This window comes from Carcharhinus amblyrhynchos, chromosome 28 (assembly GCF_965287045.1).
Source record: "Carcharhinus amblyrhynchos chromosome 28, sCarAmb.v2.hapA, whole genome shotgun sequence".
Lineage (NCBI taxonomy): Eukaryota > Metazoa > Chordata > Chondrichthyes > Carcharhiniformes > Carcharhinidae > Carcharhinus > Carcharhinus amblyrhynchos.
In genome coordinates this window covers 3,225,896-3,251,408 of record NC_137351.1, presented here as the reverse complement: position 1 = coordinate 3,251,408, position 25,513 = coordinate 3,225,896, and the positions used below count along the sequence as shown (strand labels likewise).

General features: G+C 45.6%; 1 protein-coding gene across 1 annotated transcript in view; it reads right to left on the bottom strand.

Annotated features, from left to right (window-relative positions):
• igdcc3 (immunoglobulin superfamily, DCC subclass, member 3) overlaps positions 1–23,694 on the bottom strand; it is a 138,152-nt gene extending 114,458 nt beyond the window's left edge. The window contains exons 1-2 of the mRNA XM_080214018.1: positions 23,380–23,694; positions 14,974–15,279 (exon numbers count right to left, since the gene is read on the bottom strand). Of these exons, the coding sequence (XP_080070144.1) occupies positions 14,974–15,279; positions 23,380–23,446 (373 nt within the window). The 5' untranslated portion in view covers positions 23,447–23,694. The remainder of the gene's footprint in view (positions 1–14,973; positions 15,280–23,379) is intronic.
• Between the last annotated feature and the right edge of the window lie 1,819 nt (positions 23,695–25,513).

The window sequence follows — 25,513 nt, the reverse complement described above, 5'->3', positions numbered from 1 at the left end:
TAGAATAGGATCCATAAAATCTCTCGCGTGTAGAAGGAAGCCACTCAGCCCATTCTCTGTCAGACCATCTATCCCAGGTCCTTTCCCTACTCGATCCCTGTAACCCACACATTTACCATGGCTAATCCCCTTAAACTACACATCTTGGGACACTAAGGCCCGATTTAGCATGGCCAATCCGCCTAACCCACACATCTTTAGAGTGTGGGAAAAAAACCGAAGGAAACCCACGCAGACACGGGGAAGAATGTGCAAACTCCACACAGGCAGTCACCCGAGGCTGGAATTGAACCCAGGTCCCTGGTGCTGTGAGGCAGCAGTGTTAACCACTGTGCCAGCTGTGGGTGGTGTGGGCCAGCCTAGTTCACGTATCTGAAGTGTGGGTTCTGTCATGGTGGGCATCCAAGCATCATTGTCAAAATGTGACATTGGAGGCACTGTGTCTCCAACAGGACCCCACTATCCTCTTCTCCAAGGATGGTCACAAGGTGCTTGTTCGACACGTCTCTAATATATCCCAGCAAGAGGTCATCTGAAGAAAATCAAATACATGAAACAGGGCTGATTGCTTGCTCTTCATTTGCCAGGTAGACTGAGGCCAAACGTGTTGCACCAACTGAGATTAACTAACTCATCAGACAGCAGCAATCAAAGCTAATTCATTCTTGCTCTGCATGGCAACTCACTCAACCATGTAGAGTGTTTAATTACCGAGCCATCATTATAGCCCTGGTGAGACAGAACTTTTAAACATCATTAGCTTGTTCAGTATTGAATTGTCTGGATAATTCTTGACAGAAGTTTTTTTCTCTAATGTTTTAAGAAAGGCAAGATATCATCGCAGCATTACAGTGACAAGCGTCACTATTTTAATTTCGCAAGAATGCAAACTAAAAACGACAAGTAGCAATGAACAGTCTAAACATAGTTACAGAGATCCCCCAATACAACACATGACATCCAATAGCAGATCGAAACAAAATCACAATGCCCAAACGTCCAGACCTGCCAACAAGTTCAGTCGCGTAACCATACCGCCATATTCAATACACCAATTAACACAAGGCTACTTTGCACATTCTCCCTGTGTCCGCATGGGTTTCCTCCCAGATTCCAAAGGTGTGCAGGTTAGATGGATTGGTCGTGCTAAATTGTCCCTTAGCATCCCAAGATGGGTAGATTAGAGAAATTAGCAGGGTAAGTACATGGGGGTAGACGGAGAGGGCCTGAGGGGGATACTTTGTTGGAGAGTTGGTGCAAACCTGATGGGCCAAATGGCCTCCTTCTGCACTGTAGGGATTCTGTGATCTATGATCTCCATATCATCATAAATGTACAGCTCATTCAGAAATACCCAACTGAGCTACATTCAAACACCAATCAAAGAAGACCTACACAAGAACCCTCAACATTCACGGTTACAAATGCAGCAAATATTCCACTTCAATTCCAAGCCCATATCCTCTCCATTGCAAAGACTGCATAATTCCACTGCTGTAACATCACCACCATTGTTTCTGCTTCATTGTGGTTGCTACTGAAACACTCTTCAATGCTTTTGCCAACTTAAATCCTCCCTCCTGCATAAATTTCACAACATCCAGGGCACAGTGGTTCATGTCCTATTCTGCATTATCCTCCCTCATCCATCTCCAAGCTGGGTATATTGGTTCACAATTCCCACCTACTTTTCTTCATGACAGAACCTCTTCCTATCTCTGGAACCATCACTTACAACCATTATGCCCATCCCACCCACCCACCCTATCCTGAACTTTCTGTCAATCTAACTCTGATCTCTTGTCTATTCCTCCTTCGGCTCCATGATCTGGAATTCCTTCCAGGAACTTCTCTACCACTTTGTTCACCAAGAGACACCTCAGAACCCACCTGGTTAACTAAGTTGTTTGTCCTTTGGTTCGGCTGACAATTTTTGTTTCTGAGTATCCCTCTGTTAAACACTTTGGGATTTTTCACCATGTTTTGCAACGAGATAAAAGTAAAGTTTAAAGTTTGTTTATTAGTCACAAGTAGGCTTACATTAACACTGTAATGAAGTTACTGTGAAAATCCCCTAGTCACCACACTCCAACACCTGTTCCGGTATACTGAGGAAGAATTTAGCATGGTCAATGCACCCCAATCAGCGCATCTTTTGAACTGTGGGAGGAAACCGGAGTACCCAGAGGAAACCCACGCAATCACGGGAGAATGTGCAAACTCCACACAGGTGGTGATCCGAGCCGGGAATCGAACCCATGGCCTGGCACTGTGAGACAGCAGCGCTAACCACTGTGCCACCATGCTGTCCATAAATGCACCTGTCTACAAAGCTCTGATGAAGGGCTACCCTGACTCAGAACATTAGCTCTCTTTCTCTCTCCACAGATGCTGTCTGACTTGCTGAGATTTTCCAGCATGTTCTGTTTTTGTTCCAAATTCTCTGGGAGACCATGTGATCTCCAGTCAGGCCCAGATAGGTGACTTCTTGTTGCAACCGGAAGGGATAAAACTTCCACCCCAAACAGTCTTTGTCTAATTTAAAAAGCACAACTTTGAAGGACAGATACAATCCACTATTAATCCAGCCCATCACTGGTTCAATTACCAGCTTGGGTCACTGTCTGTGCGGAGTCTGCATGTTCTCCCCGTGCCTGTGTGGGTTTCCTCCGGGTGCTCCGATTTCCTCTCTCAGTCTAAAAGATCTGCTGGTTAGGTGCACTGGCCATGCTAAACTCTCCCTCAATGTACCTGAACAGGAGTGTAGAGTGTGGCAACTAGGGGATTTTCACAGTAATTTCATTGCAGTGTTAGTGTAAACTTACTGTGGCTAATAAATAAATAAACCTTAAAGTTTAGACACAAGTTATCCATGGCGGTTATTAATCCTAACGCTGTGATTGTACTTACTCTGCTGTCAACATGGTGTTAACCGTTATTTCATAGTCATAGAGTCATAGAGGTTTACAGCAGGGAAACAGGCCTTCCAGCCCAACTTGTCCATGCCACCCTTTCTTTTTAAACTTGAATATTTCAATGTGCTGTGCCGGAAATGGAAAAGGCTGGAATACTCAGCAAGCCAGGAAGCCTCTGTGGTGAGGGATAAACAACCAAGTGAGCATTTTGGGTTCTGACATAAGAACATAAGAATTAGGAGCAGGAGTAGGCCATCCAGCCCTTCGAGCCTGCCCCGCCATTCAATAAGATCATGGCTGATCTGTCGTGGCTCAGTTCCACATTCCCGCTTTCTCCCCATAACCCTTAATCCCCTCGCTTATCAAAAACCCATCAACCCGCGTCTTAAAAATATTTAGCGAGGCAGCCTCCACCACTTCAACGGGCAGAGAATTCCAGAGATTCACCACCCTTTGAGTGAAGAAGTTCCTCCTCAACTCCGTTCTAAACCGCCCCCCCTTTATCTTGAGGCTGTGCCCCCTAGTCCTACTGTCCTTTCTGAGCGGGAAGAGTCTCTCCACCTCTATCCTATCCATCCCATTCACACGAGTAGTCACTTACAGAGGAAAGGCCAACACTGAATGCTCACCATTGATTTGTAAATGTCAGCAGTCAGCCTCCAGCAAGGCTCCTCCCGACCCCAAAATAATTTCAAAAATTCATCACACACCAACTTTCCAGAAAAACTTGTTTTCAACCAGATGAAGAGAGCTGAAACATTCACCAACTTGGAGTGACATCAAGCCCCAAAATTGGATGGTATTCTTTGCAAACGTGCAAGCTGCAAGTCTAAAAGTCAGCCTGCCGCTGGTAGCGCACATATTAAATGCGACCAACTTTTTTTTCTGTACAATCACAGCTATTTCTACGCACACATTGGGATCTATTGTCACTCTCTCCTGACCTGTGAAAATTAGTAATTCAGCATTGGTGACAGCGGCAAGTGCAAAATGTGACATCAAAGGCACATAATAGGAGGCTCTTAGGACTGACAAAGAAAACCCATTCATCAAGGAACTTTGAAGAGATGCCAGCCTCTGACAGGCGTGTGATCCAAAGCTGCTCCCGCAGAACCAAGATCCCTGCAGGAGCGGCACAGCCTGCCGTGAAGAGCTGTCCAGCCCCAGGAAAGGAATTCCACAGTTTCCCAGAGGAATGTCGACCCTTTGATGCTGATATGTCAACATGACCTCTTGGATGTATTCCTTATGTGAGGAAGCAGCCGCGTTATCCAAATCCATCCGACGCATAATGAGTGAATGAGGCGCCATTTCGTTACAAGGCCAAATAGTTTACAAAATTTTTAAGTTCTAAGTTTTATCACTGTCACAAGCAGGCAGATATTAACACTGCAATGAAGTTACTGTGAAAATTCCCCCAAAGTGGGGTGATGTTGTGACACCAAGAAAATGCTGCGTACTCCTTTGCTTAGGGATTTGAGAATGGGCAAATTCCTGCAGCTTAATAAGATGATGGTTCGGCTTGAGAGGATCTTAGTGATATTTTATTCAATTTGATTGATTATTGTCACGTATATTGAGATTAAGTGAAAACAATTGTTTCTTGCATTCTATACAGACAAAAACATACTATTCATAGCGTACAGACGGCAGCACATTGGCACAGTGGTTAGCACTGCTGTCTCACAGCACCAGGGACCTGGGTTCAATTCCGGCCATGGATCATGGTTTCTGCGGAGTCTGCATGTTCTCCCCATGTCTGTGTGGGTTTCCTCTGGGTGCTCCTGTTTCCTCCCACAGTTCAAAGATGTGTGGGTTAGGTTTGATTGGCCATGCTAAATTGCCCCTTAGTGTCAGGGGATTAGCAGGGAAAATATGTGGGGCTGTAGGGGATAGGGGCCTGGGTGGGATTGTTGTTGGCACAGGCTCGATGGGCCTTCTGCACTGCAGGGATTCTATGATTCTGCATAGGTGAGGAAGGAAAGCAGAGGGTGCAGCATATAGTGTTACAATCACAGATGAAGCCCAGATCCTGTAAGTATCACAGGAGAAGGATGGCATCTAACATTTTCCTTCAACCTTTTGTGGGCCTATATGATGAGGTCACCACCACCTGATGTAGAATTACTCTTTCTACTTAAAGCTAATGGTGTAATTCCTCAATGGCTAAGTGCTGTAATCTCGCAGGATGTGACCGATTCTAATTTATAGCACAATGCAGCATTGAGATTCATTCAGTCTCGGACAGATTTATAGCCTCTTTTTCACAACCCCCCCCACCGCCACCCCGCTACCTGGCTGAGTGCTTATGACTTCTCCAAATGTGAAAGGCTGCAATAATACGTGGGGACAGCAAAGACCAACCCTACCAAACTCCATCAGAAGTAACATACCAACAGGAATGAATGCATTCCAATAGTGTGGGTACACTGGCTGCCAGAGGACAGATTACCCGTATCTGTGAGGATTACATGAGGGACAGCAGCCTGGCCTCAGCGTGCATTATGTGCTTCCTAAAGTGAAGCCTATTCTCTGCTTCTGAATGGCAACATTTGAATATGAATAGAACTGCATTTTAGATTGGTGTCACAGCCTTAAGAACAGACAATTTCTCTTTCACTTGTTAGAAGGCTGGTCTAAACATTTTCCTTTCTGCCATCTTGTCCTCTATTTTAAGTAACATTTCTTTCCCCTCAAAATAAACCAGCTGCTTAGTGCCACTTGTAGAGAGCAGGCACAGATATCAGCCTGCATTATACTTCCAACCCAAATGGCTTTAAATTCCAAACTGCAAATTGCCAGCACTTCAGATGTTTCCAATGACAGTTTAAGCAGAGGGACACTCTCCCGAGGTGATAATTAGACCCATTCCCCTACAGCATGGTTGCTTAGTGACTGGATTGTGAAAGAACAATGTCAGAGACTGCTCTTATGACCTACAAGGACCACAGTTACTCCTGTAAGGACATTGAGATGATAAATAGCCTCCCAGGGACAAACTGAGTGAAACGTAATGAGGGCCTCTAAATGAGAAGAAAAGGCCTTCAAAGAGATAGCAGTGGAAAAGGATAAACGGCTTCTTGGAAGCGATCTCATTCACGAAACCAAATGGAACTTGGGTCGCCGCACTGCCCTGGCTGTGCTCTCAGTGCGAGGGTAGCTGTTTCTCTCTTTAGGGCTAGTTTCGCTGTAAGTACAGATAAACTCTCACCACTCTCAAATCTTGCCAAAATCAGTGCACTGAGCACGTGGCTTTTGACACAATACATGCATTACACAACCCGCGTGCTCCAACCCCCACCCCACTGAATGGATGTTCTGCGCCACGTCAAATTATTGATGGTCTCCCAGAGATTAAAGCAATCGGTGCAACATATTTATTATATTCTTGTGAGCTGCTTTCCATTTACACGGAGCACCTCAGTGACCTGCTGGGCGATAGATTGCAAAAGCACATTAGGGGCTTACACTTTCTGCATTTACTTCTCTAACACTATCTGCCCTAAGCATGGCCATATGTAACACTCATCATTCTCTGTGTAAGTTCTGCTATTAGCGTTGGCACATTCAATGTTCACCCCCTGATGATCTGAACCTCTGTATTTGAAATGTCTACAATCCATTGCTCTTGGTACTGCATTGCCATCTGTGTTCACAAATGTGACAATCCCATCACTTCTGGGACACCTTGTGACACCTTTAAGGCACTCCTCAAAGTCTATTACTTTGACCAGATTTTTTGCCATGTAACTTGCAAGTTTAGTTTAGTTAATTAATTAGGGTTACATCAACATGGCAATGAAGCTACTCTGAAAATCTAATCACCACACTCTGGCACCTGCTCAAGTGCACTGAGGGAGAATTTAGCATGGTCAACGCACCCAACCAGCACGTCTTTCGGATTGTGGGAGAAAACCCACACAGACATGGGGCAAATGTGCAAACTCCACACAGCTAATCCAAACCGGTAATTGAACCTGGGTCCCTGGTGCTGTGAGGCCACAGTGTTAACCACTGTGCCATCAACTTCATTGCAGGGTTAAGGTAAGCCCACTTGTGGCACTAATAAACAAACTTGAAACTCGAAGTGACCTAATATCACCTCAGGTGATTCTGTGACGTTGTGTTACCATGATCCTGTGATGAGCCCTGGGGTGCTTCATTATGTTAAAGGGGCAATATCAATGCGTTGTTGTTGGTGTATCTGATCGGCTAAAAGTGAATTTCACTTCCCATTCCCCCCTGCAGCTGATTTCAGAACAACAGAAAAATGCAGAGTTCCTGAGTGTGTGGAATTTGGCTGTGTGCAGGAGCTAACAACGTAGGCCTCAAATTCTGCCTGGAAGCCTCTCTATGCTTCGAGGGCCTCTGGTCTTGGGCTGCCTGGCTGCAGGGTATTGTCAGGGCTGGAGAGCATTGTTTCTATCCCCGTAGAACCTGTAGTTTGGAAAGAACGATCCCCCACCCCCGTCACCCCACCCTGCACTGAGGATAAGCCAGGCCTCCCTTGTCAATTGCCCTGGGGCAGCACATTCGAAAGCAGCAGCTCAGTGTGAGGTAAAGAAAAGCGAGTCCCATCTCACTGTGCTACACTGTGTTGCAGCATTCCTGACAGTAGCCCAGCAGCACAGCACTGATTCAGATAGCAACACTCAACAGAGCGTTGGCAGGACGTGCGAGCACAGGGATTTCACTCAGCTTGCTTTGAGATGAGGCAGTATAATCTCCGGCTTGTTAAAATTCTGAATGTGCCCACAATGTGGAGCTGGCCAGCGACTAGAAAGTAAAAACATGCATTTATACGACATTTCTCACATCCTCAGAATGCTTTGGAAGTGTAGTGACTAATGTGCTAATAGGGACTAAGGGGAGCCAGCTTGTGCACACACGTACGCACGTACATGTGCACACACACATTAACACACATGCATATGTACACACACGTGCACATATTCGTACACACGAGTGTGCACACACATGGGGATGGGCAAATGCTAGCACACAAGATCTTTTTATAAAAGTTTATTTATTAGTGTAGGGTTACATTAACACTGCAATGAAGTTACTGTGAAAAGCCCCTGGTTGCCATATTCTGGTGCCTGTTTGGGTATACTGAGGGAGAATACAGCATGGCCAATGCACCCAACCCACACATCATTCAGACTGTGGAAGGAAACCGGAGCACTTGGAGGAAACCCACACGGACACGGGGAAAATGTGCAAACTCCGCAGACACTGACCCAAGCCAGGAATCAAACCCGGATCCCTGGCATTGTGAGGCAGCAGTGCGAACCACTGTGCTGCCCCTCACAAATGAGATGGATGACTATCTGATCTGTTTTGATAAGCACCAATTAGCCTTGTGCTCACTAACACAAACTGGCTCCATACTGAGCAACGCCTCAAGTTTAAAATTCTGGTCTTTCCTTCCTGATCACTCCGTGGCCTCACCCCTCCACATCTCCTTCATCTCCTCCAGCTCCACAACCTTTCAGGGTGTCTGCACCCATTTCCATTCAGGCCCCTTGGGCAGTCCTGGTTGTAACTATTCCACCACTGGGCACCATGATCTCAGCTGCCTGGACCCTCACCTCTGGAGCTTCCTCCCTCCACCTCTCTGCTTCTCTCTCCTCCTTTCAGATGCTCCTTAACACCTACCTCTCTGTCTAAGCTTTTGACCAGCTGCCCATAATGTCTCCTTAAATGGCTCTGTCAAATATTACTTTTACAATGCTCCTATTAACCATCTTGGCATATTTTATTACATTTAAGCATTGTTGCCTCTCAGCAAAAGGGACCTGGGTTCAAATCCCAGCTTGGGTCACTGTCTGTGAGGATTCTGCACATTCTCCCTGTGTCTGCATGGGTTTCCTCCGAGCGCTCCAGTTTCCTCCCACAGTCCTAAAGATATGCTGGTTAGGTGCATTAGCCATGCTAAGTTCTCCCTCAGAGTACCCGAACAGGTGCCGGATTTTCACAGTAACTTCATTGCAGTGTTAATGTAAGCTTACTTGTGACACTAATAAATAAATAAAATTAATAAAATTAATATAAATGCAAGCTGTTGCTGAGATTGGGTGAGGCCCAAATGTTAACCTGGACAATGAGTACTCCTTGTCCTTCAGATTGCAATTATATAAATTTGCATTATTATTGTAACAAAATTACAACTAAACAATTACTTGTGTTTATATACGTCTTTATCATATAGGAATGTCTTAACACAGTGTAAAGCAGTGAATATGCAGTGCAGTACTATATGACAGTGATTCCCAAAGAGTGTACTGTGACGACCCCCAAGTGTGCCACAAAAACACATTCAAAATGATTCCAATTCAGATAATTAAATGAAAACTAACCTTTATCTTCAACTCTGTGATTGGAATCTTCAAGACCCAACAAATCTTGGGCCTCTCGCGCATAGAACCATAGAATTCCTACAGGGCAGGGGGCCCAGCGAGACTGCACTGACAACCACCCCACCCAGGGCCTTATCTCGGTGCTCCTACATATTTACCCTGCTAATCCCTGACACTAAGGGGCAATCTAGCACGGCCGGACCACCTAACCCGGACACGCTGGCTGGGAAAGAGATGCACATGCGTGGGTTAGGTATTTCATGTTGGTCAGGCCCAGATACCTCACCAACAGGACTTGGAGCTGGCAACAAAAGCTCCATTGCACCTGCACAAAAAATGAAAACTCAAAAATAGACATAAAGCCCCAGGAGAAGCGAGCAAGGTTAAAAAGAAACAGGCATCAAGAGGACATGGAGAGGTTGAAAACAAAGTACCCAGTAAGGGAAGAAAACAGTGAAGATAGGAGGTGTGTCCAAATTTTTTTTATAGAGTACAAAGACGTGCCATGACACATAAAAGGCTGGGAACCACTGTTGTGTGGAACGCATCAAATGACCCAAGAGTTTATCCAATCCTGTCACTGGAATCAAGATCAACAAACGAAAGAGATGGTGTTGCAAAGGAACAACTGTGGCCTGGCTTTGAAATTCACGACCAGCATTAACTAACACAATGGAGTTCAATCAAACTGCAGCACTGTCTCTACAAGTTTCTAACTGACCATTTCCTCTATAACTTCAGAGGACAGGGACACACACACAGGTGAATCGAGAACCTGTGCAGAACTGACCAATGGTAACACTAAAAGAATGGAAAAGAGTTTGCAAGACATGGTTGCGAGGGCTTAGTATGTGCTCAAAGTCCCATCAGAGAGAGTGGTCCATCGCCACTCAGAACACAAAGGAAACACCAAAAACCAGCAGCCGCACCAGAAGATATGCAGCCTTGTCTGAAGACAGACGGAAGGACAGTGCATCCTGCCAGTGATAAATCCTCCTTATTGAGTGATACAATCAATGGTCTTCATCAGGGGAGTGTTCCAGGGGTCACGTTGTGATTTACGAACCTAGCCGACAGTTTCATCAAATTACACAAGTAGCGGATTGTCCAACCAATTCCATGGGAATTAGATTACCAATCGGCTCGGAATACACAAGGCTTTGTACAGATCGGGAGATGGGTTTTCGAGATAGTTACTTCATTTAAAAGCACAAAAATGCAACGTGGTTTCCTCAGGTCCAGATTTAGTCTTTAACCCAGTCAGAAAACACGTGCCATCTCAGTTAAGATCTTCACTTCGCTTTGGAACATCTTTTGCAAAACTTGAAGCACAAAGTCTAGGTTCAGCAGAACCACCATTGTCCACAATCTGTTAACCCATTATCAAGCCTCTCCCAGACTGACAAACTAGATCTGGTGGTTTCAATCAGCACCCAGTATCTCCCTGGTCTAATAAAGGTTTACGATCCAATAATTTTTCAAAAATAAATTCCTTTTTTGCAGAAATGTGCTTGGATTTCATTGTGAATTTTGAGTTCTGCTCTGTCTACTGACTGTTCTGCTCATTCCAGGGATTTTCCAAAGACATCCCTCTATTATTCACCCACAATGTCCATCTCTCTCTCTGGTAATGTGCTGAATATTTCTGAGAGGCGGCATCTCAATTACATATTTATTTTCCCCATGGGTTCTCAGGGCAAGAGCCGACCTCTTTGGTCTTTTTTGGATATTGTTTAAGATGTTATCTGCAGAGTGCTGAACATGATACCGTTCCTTGTGACCCGATGTTTAATTTATTAAACAGAAAGTGGTGGAATGAGGGAGACGCTTAGTGCAGCTTGCTTGCGTAGTAATGCATCCCTCCATGAAACCCAAGGATGTTTGTAGTGTACCATAATAATCAAAACTAGGCAGCTGGGTGCAGCATTGTTGAATTGCAGTCTGGGTTCCCTAGAACGTGGGAAAATAGAAGGCTCCACCGAATTGTATTGTTCCAAGGCTAAGCTCTGTTTTTATTTAATCTGATTTCCGGTGGCTGAGTTGAACTGGCTGGCTAACTGGCTGCCAGGCTGCTTTCTGGTTGTGCTCTGGGTATCACCCACTGTTGCATTGCCAAGTGAATTCACCAAGATTTTTTTAAAAATTAAAAATTAGGTAAAGTGCCATGACCTGTGGGCTTAGGATGCCAGTAGACCTTATGCTGAGCTATGGATGAGCTTCATTTAACCTGCTCATGACATTATCTTCGTTGTACTATTCCCACTTTGGACCACAGTCAACCTATACCCTCTTTGTAATGGCTAGAATGCAGCTTTATAAAATATATCAGTTTAATGTGACTGGAGAGGGTTGATCAAAAGTAGTCTCTATTAAGCAACAGACTATGCTGCCAATCTAGAAAGAGTGGGGCCTTGTGGCACAGTGGTTAGCACCCCTAACTGAGCCAGAAGCTCCAGGTTCAAGCTTCACCCCAAGACTTGACAGCAAAGGAAGGTGTGTCCATAATGTGGCCAATAGGCTGAGTGTTTTAATCTGCAAATCCTTCCAAAAATGTAAATAGCTGGTGGTAACAGTGGGAGGGACTCCTGGTCTGCCACACTTGATGTGGAGTGGCTCCCCTCAAGCCATAAGCCTCTGGCAACAGACTGGTGACCTATTCCAGGAATTACGAGCTATGGAAAAAGGGGAAAGTCTGCCTTGGTGTGCCACTAGGTACGGGAAGTGAACTGAAATCTAGAAGGAACCTTGAGGAAAACTGTACTAGAAGCAATACATACCATGGAACAAATCCAATGAAGACAAAGATCTGATCCCAATCCAACTCTAACTCTGAGCATATGGCTCAGACGACCAGGAAGTAACGACCTATTGATAATTCCATCTAAACTAAGGTAGCCCTATTATCAGTATTGGCCATCACTAATATGACAAACCAGGATCGTACAGCCTCGCTCAACCTGAGACTGGAAAATCCCATCTGAGGTCAACGGAAATTCCCATTGTCCGTCCCGTGCCCACTTCAATTCCGTGGCGGACGGGGGAGTAGAATTCTCCTGTCATACAAAGTTCAACTCAGCCAGACAGTTCCCTGGGAATTGAAGTACTTAAACTCTTACAAATAAATGCAATGAAGTCAATTTGTTTCCACAAATAGAACATAATGAATCCAATGAAGTTATGGCCAAAGAGAGGTCAATGCACTGGGCTTCTTCTAGTGGCTCTGCTCCCTTCAGGTCAGGTTTAAATAATCAGCAGCTCACTGGTGACCTTGGCAGGTTTCATTCCATTCAGGAGCTGATCATTCACTTAATGATTTACATACTTTAGTGTCAGTGCATGGTGAATTTGGGAAAAAAAGCTTTAATACTGCCTGTACTACTATAATAACAATCCAGTCCACATGAAATCAATAACAGGCTAAACACAACTGCACAGCCAGAGCCAGATTCTCATTTCCTATTCCTCAAGATGAAACTCAAAGCAGCAATATTCACAGCACAGTGGCACAGCAGGTCATATTGCTACCTCACAGCGCCAGGGACCCGGGTTCGATTCCCAGCCTCAGGTCACTGTCTGTGTGGAGTTTGCACATTCTCCCCGTGTCTGCGTGGGTTTCCTCCAGGTGCTCTGGTTTCCTCCCACAGTCCAAAGATGCGCAAGTAAGATGGATTGGCCGTGCTAAATTGCCCCTTAGTGTCAGGGGGACTAGCTAGGGTAAATGCATGGGGGTAGGGTCTGGATGGAATTGTGGTCGGTGCAGATTCAATGGGCCAAATAGCCTACTTCTGCACTGTAGGATTCTATGATAGCAAGTAACCCATTATCCAAAAATAAAGCCAGGGTGCTCAGATTTTAACTAAGGGCCTTCTTCCGTAGCTGCTCTCTAATGCACCCGTTAAGAGAAAGCCCTCGGCTACAATTTATCTCTTGTAAGTTTTACTTTGAACTTTCTTAACTTCTTCTTTCAGATCATGTAGCTTCACCAGCCTTGAGAATCTGCTAGAGCTTCACTTCCATTCCAATTCCCATTTTACAAAGTTGCTCTATAACTGCTGATAACATGTGGCTTTCCCATTTTAATCCACCCCACTCCCCAACTACTCCTTCTACCTTTGAAGAAAGTGCAAAAACACTTGGGAACTCCTTTGCCAATTCCTCTCATAACATGGCGAGGGCTTACTACAGGGCAAATTACAAACTCATGTGGTGCCCTACCAATCTCTGATACTACTTGGCACCAAGCCACAATATCTTCTAGATCTGACTTGACCAGAGACAGAACCTTCCCAATGATCTGCAAAGATTGTTATGCATTTTGTTTCCATTATAGAACAGGAATGAAATCCAATAATTTTCCCGTTACCCGATAAGAGCATTTCACTCCATCAGGCAGATTCTGCATTTGCCTTATCAAAGGATCCTACAGCGCAGGAGGAGGTCATATGACCCGATGAGTCTGCACCAACCCCAATCCCATCCAGGCCCTCTCCTCCAACCCCTTGCATTTACTCTAGCTAGTTCCCCCTGACACTAACAGGCAATTTAGCATGGCCAATCCACCTAACCTGCACATCTTTGGGCTGTGGGAGGAAACTGGAGCACCAGGAAAAAAACCCATACAGAAACAGGGAGAATGTGCAGACTCCTCACAGACAGTGACACAAGGCCAGAATTGAACGCCGGGCCCCTGACGCAGTGAGGCAGCAGTGCTAACCACTGTGACGTCACAGAATAATTACAGCACAGAGGAAGGCCACTTGGCCCATCATGTCTCTGTCTGCTCAACGCAAGAGCAGCTCTGGAGTAGGTCACTGCCGACCAATAGCAGCTTTCAGGACCTTGTGAGGAGATTAGCATATTTGGCACCGTGCTGAAACTTTACTTTAGCTCCAACTGTTGCTGCAAACATTAGAATTCAAAGCACGCAGTGCAGTTGGTGAAGAACTTATTGATATAAAATAAAAGTTTCCCCACAGGAATTGAATGAACACTTGAGAAAGAATAAAAGACGGACAGAATGTCAGCAAGGATGTGGGGTTGGAGTGGATGGCCCTGATGAAGGAGCTAGCACAAGGATGGGGACAAAAGGTCAGGTGACTTTATAAGACCATAAGCTAGAAGAGCAGAATTAGGCCAATCAGCCCATCAAGTCTGCTCCACCATTCAGCTGTAGCTAATAAGTCTCTCAACCCCATTCTGCTGCCTTTTCCCTGTAACCTTTCATCCCCTTACCAATCAAGAACCTATCTATCTCTGTTTTAAATACACCCAGTGACCTGGCTTCCACAGTCTTACGTGGCAATGAATTCCATAGATTCACCACTCTCTGGCTGAAGAAATTCCTCCTCATCTCAGTTCTAAGGGGAATGGGGAGAAAAGGGGAGTGGGATATTGAAAGTGTGTAATCTGTGATGATATTAAATGGTGGGTGCAGGCTCAAAGGGCTGAATAGCCTATTCCTGCAGTTATTTTCTATGTTTCTATGTTAAAGGGTCGTCCCTTTACTCTGAAGCTGTGCCCTTGGATCCTAGTCTCTCCGACTAATGGAAAGCTCTTCCTCACATCCACTCTATCCAGGCCTTTCAGTATTCCATTGTACCTTGGGTAACAAAGTATCTGTGATTCTATAATCATCTTATCAGAACGGTGCCTGGTTCTGTATAACCCTTCTTTCTCAGAGAAAAGTCCAATTCACTTACTTGCGACCTGCACCTTCGCCTTCCGGCTGACTAGCAGTCCTAAGCGGTTCTGGGCAGTGCAGTCATATTCACCCTCATCAGAAGAGCCATCCTCCCTCAGCTTCTGAAATTTTGTGATGTAGAGTGACCCATTGGCGAGCAGAGAGATGTGTTCACTATCCGACAGCAGGACTCCATTCTTCCTCCATGACTTGCTGATGGGCTGCATTCCTTCCACTTGGCAGTGCAGTTTCAGAGGGTGGGCCTCCACTGCCACAACATCACTGGGTTCCAAGGTGAAAGTCAGTTCTGAGGAGTGGCCTAAGTCTAAAGGAAACAATGAGACACACAATAGCATCATCTTCTATGTAATTTATGATGCTTTTAGTTGCAATTACCATACACATTAACATAAAATGCACAGAACTTCTTTAAGTTTCAAGTTTATTTATTATTGTCAAAGTAGGTTTTCATAAACACTGTAAGAAGTCTCACAACACCAGGCTAAATTCCAACAGGTTTATCTGGAATCACGAACATTCAGGGCACTGCTCCTTCATCAGGTGAGTAGCCACTCAATTGATGAAGGAGCAGCTCATGATTCCAAATAAACCAACTGGACTTTAGCCGGGTGTTATGAGACTTCTTACGGTGTCCACCTCAGTCCAATGCCAGCGTCTACATGTCTTGGCTACATTAACGCTCCAATAAAGCTACTGTGAAAATCCCCTAGTCACCACACTCTGGTGCCCGTTTGGGTACACTGAGGGAGAATTTAGTATGGCCAATGCACCTAACCAGCACATCTTTCAGACTGTGGGAGGAAATCAGGGCAGACGGAGGAAACCTACGTTGTCACGGGGAGAAGATGCAGACTCTGCACAGACAATGACCCAAGCTGGGAATCGAACTCTGGTCCCTGGCGCTGTGAGGCAGCAGTGCTAACCACTGTGACACCGTGCCGCCAGGCATAAGTTTTAAATTTAGAGCAAAGTTCACAATAATACTTACAATCCAGCATGACATAACCATTAAGGGATCTATATGGTCATATTGTCTAGCCTTGTGGCCCGTATACAAACTTTGAACCATGTTCCCATCAATCCAAATACATTTCAAGTTGCTGAAGCTAACTGCACCCTGCTGTCCCTCTGATACAAGCTCTGTTACATCAGAACAATATAGAGAGCACCCAGCGCCAGAGTTCAATTCCAGCCTTGGGTCACTGTCTGTGTGGAGTTTGCACATTCTCCCCAGCTCTCAGTGGGTTTCCTCCAGGTGCTCCGGTTTCCTCCCACACTCCAAATATTTGCAGGTTGGGCAGACTGTCCGTATCAAGTTGCCCCTTAGTGTCCCCAAATGGATTAACCATGGGAAATATGTTGGGTCACAGGGCTAGAGCGGGGAAAGAGTTTGATAATCTATCAAAGAGTTGGTGCAGACTCAATGGGCCGAATGGCCTCTTCTGCACTTTAGGGATTCTATAAAACCAGAGATTTATGACTCAGTCCCACAATAGCACAGCCATTGGGAAGGTTGTGTGCAATTCTACTTGTACAAGCAACTGCGCATAGTTTTCATTTTTTTTCTGGTGATTTCACCTACATAGAGGACATATGTCTGTAACTAAACTATGAGGAAACTATGACACAGGTAAGGTTGCTGCACATACTGTAACATTAACAACATCATCTGCAATAATAAGATGCGCTTGTATCTTTATCTATCAGATGAAACCCACATGAATTAATCTGTGCGCTTTGACAAGAGTGCACAAGTGATCACAAAGATATCACCTGAGTATACACCATTATATGCACAGAAAAGGACATATTCTGTATAGGAGATGGCACAGGTAACACTAAGTACCGATGTCCACGTATATACTAGTAGTCATGAGCATGAGTCTGTATCGGTACAATAGGCAAACTTGATACTTATCTGTACGAGTACTGCTTGGTGTTCTTGGACTACATGCAAATTGTAGCATAAATCCTTATTGTCTTAGATGCAGGGTCATAAGTGCACAAACTAACCCTGTGTAGCCACGATCGTAAATCTAAACAATCTATAGCGCCCACACAATTGCAATCACATGTAAGTCTGGATATAGATATATGCAAGTCTTCTCTTTAAAGTTAACATGCATATTTAAAATCTGATTATTAATTTTTCAAGGGAAACATTTGAAGGTAAAAGTCAAAAACCCATCAGACACCTATCACCATCACATCTGGAGTGAAGTGAAATCACACAGTTATGCTGTAACTTTCTCTGCATTAAGTGCTGAAGCAATCAATAAAGAAATACTCTGTACCTGAATGATGGTGGCCAAGGTTGTTCAATGACAGCAGTTCTTATAAGCAGACTAAGGGTTGGCCGTAAGCAGCATTTTTGCATTCTTGCTGCCTGTACGAGAGGAACTTCCTCTTCCAATTAACTGGGCAGAATCTAATCTGCTCAACATTCCTTCGAAAGAAAACACACTCCACATTCTCCTGGTTGAAATTGGAATCCCAGGGATTGCTTTCAATATTTACAACATGCTTGATGTTTAAATCCCTTTGACGCAAGAGCAGGCATTCCACTTGCAACGCTGAAACTTGCTTTATCAAATGGCAAGGTTTCTACAATACGATCTGATGGGTCTGACAGTGAGGTCCAAGTAAGAGCTTCAGGGGCTTACTTTCAGACAGCGTGTAAAGACAATTGAGACAGCTTTCTGCTGGTAATTGTGCAGAGCGCTTTAGCTTAAAGTTTAGAAAGGAGTAGGGTGTATCACTGTTGTGAGTGTGCCTGATGTGTGTACCTCTGCATGTAACTCATGCAGGGCCAATACTGCTGTGTTAACATGTCCATGTGAACATCAGTGTGGTTGAATGAAGTTGTGGAGTTTGTAGTCTGGTGTTGGGTGTATTTATGAGTATGTCTGATGTGACTGCTATTAAACCCTGTGATACAGTGTTTACAGCATTAATGCTGCATAATCTGAACTCAACTTCAGCAGTTTTTAATCTTAAATTAAATTGTTCAAACACAATAAGCACAATGAGCCAGTTCACCTACATAAGATAAATGCAAAATACTGTGGATACTAAAGCAAAAACAGAAAAATGCTGGAAAATCTGAGAAGGTCTGACAACACCTGTGGGGAGAGAATAGAGCCAATGTTTCGAGTCTAGATGACCCTTTGGCCGGAGAATCCCACATTTGAGAAAAGGAACCATATTGTTTTATTCTGACAATACAGTTGCACAGCGGTTAGCACTGCTGCCTCACAGTGCCAGGGAGTTTGGAGTTTGTGTGGAGTTTGCACGTTCTCCCCGTATCTGTGTGTGGGTTTCCTCCGGGTGCTCTGATTTACTCCCACAGTCTGAAAGATGTTCTGGTTAGGTGCATTGACCTGAACGGTAGCCAGACTGTGGTGACCTGGGGAATTTCACAGTAACTTCATTGCCGTGTGAATGTAAGCCTTACTTGTGGCTAATAATAAATAAACTTTAAACAATAAAAATTGGTTCAGATATGACTAAAAGTTCACCTACATAACTGATTGTGACTTACTACAACAGTGTGAGTAGAGGGAAGGGAGGCTGGAATACTGAAGAACTTCTTTAAATTTGCATTATTCAGTAAGCAGTGATTATATTGATATTGGCCATCTCTATGTTACCAAGGCCACTAATGTGATATGATAAATAAACATTTATCAGTGGCATGGTAGCACAGTGGTTAGCACTGCTGCCTCACAGTATCAGGGACCCAGGTTCAATTCCAGTCTCGGCTCACTATGTGGAGTTTGCACATTCTCCCTGTGTCTGCATGGGCTTCCTCCGGCTGCCTCCCACAGTCCAAAGATATGCAGGTTAGGTTAATTGGTCATGCTAAATTGACCATAGTGTCAGGGGATTCGCAGGGTAAATACGTTTGGTTACGGAAATAGGGCCAGCATGAGATTGTGGTTGGTGCAAACTTGATGGGCCGAATGGCCTCTTTCTGTACTGTAGGGATTCTATGATTGTATTATTTTAACCTCCTAGGTGAAGAACATGGCACTAAATTCTTTGTGTCTCTGGCTGCTTCTCCTGGGATACCTTTCTTTAAACTTCCTTCAGGGTAGGATCTTGATCATCAGCCCGAGAGATATCAGTGATGCAAAATGAAACAGGCTCCTATTCTGTTACATGGCCTGGGGTCCACCGTCCTCTATTGTCCTCCAAGCTAGTTCTACATTCACACTTCATATAGAGTTTTGAAACGTGCATTATGTTGCCTCTTTGTTGCCATTAGTGCTGTCTCAGTTTTCAAAACCTCTCTCCCGTGCTCTGAGTTGGTATCATCTGGTTTCTGGCTCAGGTGGCATACTTGTGCAGAAGATGCGAGCTGGAACAATAACTGGATTTTCCGTGTAATACTTTTCCAGTAACCTTTTCCTAAGTGTGCGTCCAACTGGGCACCAGTGCTGAAAAAGGGGCTGTGCTGCGGGCACATTAATATCTCAACTCCTTTCACATTACAAATGGCAATTCTCCCGTCCCGCCCGCCAGGGGAATTGTAGCGGGCGGGGCGGGCGGACCACGCCAATGTCCATTGATCTCGGTCGGGATTCTCCGGTTTTGCGGGGGGAGCGCGGCTGGAGAGTCCCGCCCTTTAAATACAGTTTTATTCCGGCCAGTGACTATGAAAATTGGTTCAGATATGACTGACAGTGCCTGTGATGCACGGGGTGGAATGTGCAACATGATTTAAGTTAATTGGGTCTGACCCCCCACCTCCACCATCACCCCCCCCCCCTCCAAACCGAACCTAGTTAAACCTAGTTCACTGATGGTAATTATTCACCACCCTGTTAAACGAGTATCAGGATGTGGAAAGTGGCATTAACACCACTCAAGGACGTTTAACACCCAAAGTCTAATACTTTTCCTGGTAATAATTGGACAGTAAAGTTAGTGTACACACAACTCTTCTGTTCACACCATTCAATATCAATAGAATGTGTCCCTTTCCACCCCCACTCCGTGTTAGACACGGCTGCTCTACAATCGCTTTAATTTCAGGGTTCAGCCTTTCACATTTATCTTTAGGACTGTGTTTCAAGCCTTTGGGGTACATCTTAACACCCACTGACACTCAGGGGATGCTCGTTGCTGTTACAAAGTTGTTTAGCACGGATAAGGCCAATGTAAACACTGTTTCACAGGCTTTAATACAGACACATCAGACACACTCATAAATACACCCCCAACACCAGGCTACAAGCTCCACAACTTCATTCACAGGCATCTTCAGCCACGCTGATGTGCACATGTACACGTTAACACAGCAATGTTAGCTCTGCATGAGTCACATGCAGAGGTACACGCATCAGTGATATACACAACAGCTATGAGCCCTACCCCTTTCTAAAATTCGCACTACAAAGTATCGAGACGCCAGGTACGCATGAATCGTTTGATCTCAGCACAGCAGGTAGGTACATTTTAAACTCGAGGCATTAACAACTAGCTGTAAAACGATACATTCTCTCGAAGCCTCTCTCGTATACAACAGTATCAACGTTTGGGTGCTGTTTCTAACTCCAGGTAAGGCTCTCCAATGATAATGTCGCATTCTCCTGGACATAACACAGCTCAATTTACCAGAACAGCTCCTAGATTCTAGGAAATATTTCCCTCCCCCTCCTGCCCAGAGGCAGAAACTGACAGAGAGTGCGAAAGTTACAATCTACAGAAAACATATTCAATAACAGATACCTGGGAGGAAAGTGCAGAGTGATAGATCAATTAAGGGATTCTGTTAATGTCACGGAGCACAAGGCCGTACAGTTTGGAATGATCTCCAAACCTCTTTCCAATCTGAATTACACACTCACAGGCAGAGTTCTCATACAGTGTAGCAGAGGACTCATTATTACCCAGGACAGATTTTACATTAGGATTGGGAGCCTGCCCAGTTCATGATTTCACCACAGGTTAAGTTTGAAGTTTATTTATTAGTGTCACAAATAGGTTTACATTAACACTGCAACAAAGTTACTGTGAAAATGTGTAATCTGTGCATTCCTGTAGCACACTCACAGTCCCTTCCAAGATGTGCTTGTGTAAAAAAGGATATCATATCCCTTCAATCAAAGGTCAAAATCTCTAGACGCCAGAAATCTGAACCTAAATGACATTAAAAAAACTGGGAAAACCCAAGGGATCAGGCAGCCTCTGTAGAGGGAACAGTGGAGTTAACTTTTCAAGTAGGACCGCTGCTGTCTGGTCTGAGAAGGTATTTGCTGCTTTTTTAACACGGAGGGGGAATGCTACCTGGAATATGCGGTAAACAGGAGTCTCAGACACGGATTGGTTGGAGAAAGACATTGGCTGCAGACTGGACCACTCACTATTCACTGAGCTGTATTAACAAGCAGCTGCATTTATATAGCACCTTCCATGTCCTCAGCAGATTTCACGGAGGCTTTTCCAGTCAATCGCATGTTTTTTGTATGGGGGGGGTTCACTTTTACAATGTACAACAGCTCAGTCCCCGAAACATGGGGACTGAGATAAAGTTACTCTTTGCCAGTCCTAGTTGGGGTGGGGTTCTTGAGCGAAATGGGCGGGGGGGGGGGGCGCGGAGGCTGCGGGGATAAGGTAAGATATTCTGTCCAGAGAGTCGGTGCAGCCTGGGATGGCTGAATGACCTCCTCCTGCACTGTAGGGATTCTACATGAAATTGAAGACTCCAGCAACTTGGGCTGGATTAGTTGACAGAATTTGGGACAGAACTGTGGTTAGGGAGTGTTTTTTTTGTGTGGGGGCGAGGGGAGGGTTGGCTGGAGTTCTGGGTGCTGGGGGAGAGAGGGCAGTGCTGGGCAGGCAGAGAGAGCACCATGTGGCGTAACAAAGGGGTGAAACCGACCATGCGTCTGACTGTCCGGCAGAGGCTGAAAGAGAACAGGCGCCCCCATCCCTGCTTCCTAAACCCTGTTCAGCTCCCTTCCTGGGGAGGCTGCGATGTCTCTGGTGAGGTGTGTGTGTATGGGGAGGGGGGGGAACAAAATTAAATTCTCATCGATTTCCATTCGACCGTGTGCACTCCTTGTTTCCCAAAAGGGAAGCCCTCTCCCCATGGCTGGAGTCTCCGGTCCCCCCCCCCCCCGACTCTTTCCAGATCTCACATTGTGCAGAATACCCCCCTCCCCAGGAAAACCCCGACTCCTGCCTCTAAATCCTGCGGGACTGCTGGCTCTGAACGCCGGCCACACATCCAGGGAGCAGCCGGGACAAAGAAGCGTTTGTAAACAACACAACTCGGTTCACAGCACAGGACAGGAGTGTGAAGTTGACCCAGGATAGGAACTGAGTGCACCAAATGTGCAGAATCTCTCACAGCCAGACCCCCTTTCTTTTGCCTTTGAGGATCTGAGTTGAAACTATATGTGTGTATCCATAGCAACTTGGGAAGAAAAAAATGTAACGCTGAAGGGGCGTAACTCTGCATTTGTATTTCTGAAACATGTCCTGGAAACACTTCTGGCAGTAAATCTTTAAAAGATGGGTAGGTGGGGGGTAATTCCTCGTGGTGGCTGTCCAAAAGGGGGGGGGGGGGTAGGTTATCGCTGCGTATTCTCATCCCCAGGAGTAAGCTCCCAGAAGTGACTACTGGGTCACTATATTAAAGCTTCAGAGCTCCCTCTTGTTTACACACACACACACCCTCAAACTCACACGTTACAGCTCCATCCTCCAAATACCAGAAATATAAACACGATGAGCTCCCACTATTTCCAAACCGTGCTGCAGGACACGCTCATTTTGTTGTGTTAAAGGATCAGCCTCAGGTCAAACCAGCAGCCAAATAAACAAGACAAGAGTTTCTGGGAGGTTTCATTCCCTGGGAAATGATGCGCTTTGAGGGGTTCATTCTGCTCCCTATTCTCCGGGGCTCCTGTCTCCCCCAGGCTCCAGACCCGGGGGGTGGGGGCTTGTGGCCACTTGGCCCCTTTATCCCCCCTCCCCACTCCCAGCCTAGAGCCCCCGGGCACTCGGTTGAACCCCAGGGGTACAGAGCCCTGCCCCAGAGTCCAAGAGACACACACAGAGTGAGGGTTGCAATCTCCATCTGAGCAGCGGCAGATGGTCCCCGACTCCGCATCCTCCATCTGTCAAACATCAAGAGACAGAGAGAACCATTTGGGGTTCTTGCTTTTTGAAAGGTGAGGCTTCAGCAGCGAAAGGGCTCTGCAATTCTCCCCAGCCCGCTTCTGGGCTTTTTCTTTTGCGGCCAACTTGCCCCCGGGATCAGTGGGCAAAATTGCAGCGCAGACAAAAGGGAGAGGAGAGGAGGGAGGAAAGGGGGTGGCGTGTGTGTTTTTTTGGTGCTAGGGACAAGGAGCGGAAAACGGAACTTTGTAAACGGTAACAAAGCGGTACTCACCCCCGAGAGCCACCAGGAGAGAACCCAACAAACAGCAGCGGGGTACAGGCGACCTCCACAACGCCATTACTTCTCAGCTTAAAATCCTGCAGCCAGCAGCACTCCGGCAGTCATGGTGCAGGACACAGAGTGAGTGTGAGAGAGTGTGTGTGTGAGAGAGAGAGAGGGGAGGCTGGACCTGCTTACAGCATGTCCAATACTCATCTATCAGACTGTCAGCCTCTCCCCGCGCGCTCTCTCTCTCATACACACCCACTCTCTCACACACACACTTTCTCACATTCACACACAGTCACACACACTCGTTCACACCTCACACACTCATTCTCACACATACACTAACACACACATACATCCACTCACACACATCACTTCCACTCACACATTCTCTCACACATACACTCCACACACTTATTTTCTCATACACTCTCTCGTACACACTCACTCTCTCGTACACATCCTGTCGGGGCTCCCTGTGCAGTTGCTTTGACCGACATGCACTCTGATGCCCCCCAGCAGTTTTGTCGAGGAGAGGGGCAGTAGCCACTTTACCGGGAGCACGGGGTCACACCCAGAACTGCGAATGCCTGGGGAAGGCAGGGAGTAGCTCCCACAGACCCACTGCTGCAAACCCTGGCAGGGCTCAACCCTATTCATTACATCATTCAGTTAAAGGCTTGACAAAAGGTATTTAACAACAGAAGGACGCTTTCCCTGCCGATCAATGGAGAGCTTTGGAATGTGAGAGTGGACGAGATAAGGCGCTATATAAACTCAAGTGGGTTTTACTTGAATCGAGAGACGGTGCTGGTCTATTTTGAGAAGCTAGGTTAGCATTCAAATCAGTATTCTGTAAACTGTGTGTGCCTTTATATGCCCTTCTCTGATCAGAACCTTCCACACACCTGAGGAAGGAACAGCGTTTCCGAAAGCTTGTGGGATTACTATCAAATAAATTGGTTGGACTTTAACCTGGTGTTGTGAGACTTTGTACCTTATTCTAATTTCCCACCTTTCTGAATTGGTCCCTTTTCTGTTCTGGAATTCACCCCTAAACTAGTTCCGAACTTTCAAATCCCCGCCTTTCGGCTTCCAGAAGGGAGAGTTTAGAAGCGATTAATGCAAATTTTATTTCTGGAATGGCAACCAGTAAATGTAAATTGTGAAATGTAAATATATTTTAGGCAGAGTGGCAAGGCTTAGAATTTTATGGGCATCCCATTGCTGGTTATTAAATCCAGTTATACTAGGACTCAGAATGTTCATTTTATTGGACCTTAGTTGCATAGATTATAAAACGTTTAAGATACAATTATAACATGTTTTTAAATGTTACAGAATATTAAGCTACGCAGTGAGCCAGCTTTCTGCTGTTTCACGCACTCTACTGTTCCAGGGTTTGTTAAGTTGATTTGATTTTGGAGTCCAAGGATGTACAAGTTAGGTTGATTGGCCATGCTAAATTGACCCTAGTTTCAGGGGGATTAACAGGGTAGATGTGTGGAGTTGGAGGAATAGAACATAGAACATAACAGCGCAGAACAGGCCCTTCGGCCCACGATGTTGCGCCGACCAGTTAAAAAACAATGACCCTCTAACCTAAACCAAACCCTTTCCATCCATAAACCTATCCACGGATCTCTTAAACGCCCCCAAACTAGGCGCATTTACAACTGCAGCTGGCAGGGCATTCCAATCCCTCACCACCCTCTGGGTAAAGAACCTACCCCTGATATCTGTCCTATAACTACCACCCCTTAATTTAAAGCTATGCCCCCTCGTGCTAGCTTTCTCCATCCGAGGAAAAAGGCTATCACTGTCCACCCTATCCAAACCTCTGATCATCTTATATGTTTCAGTAAGGTCCCCTCGCAGCCGCCTTCTTTCTAACGAAAACAACCTCAAATCCCTCAGTCTCTCCTCATAGGACCTCCCCTCCATACCAGGCAACATCCTGGTAAACCTCCTCTGCACACTCTCCAAAGCCTCCACATCCTTCCTATAATGTGGGGACCAGAACTGCACACAATACTCCAAGTGCAGACGCACCAGAGTTTTGTACAGTTGCAACATGATGCTGCGGCTCCTAAATTCAATCCCCCTACCAATAAACGCCAAGACACCGTATGCCTTC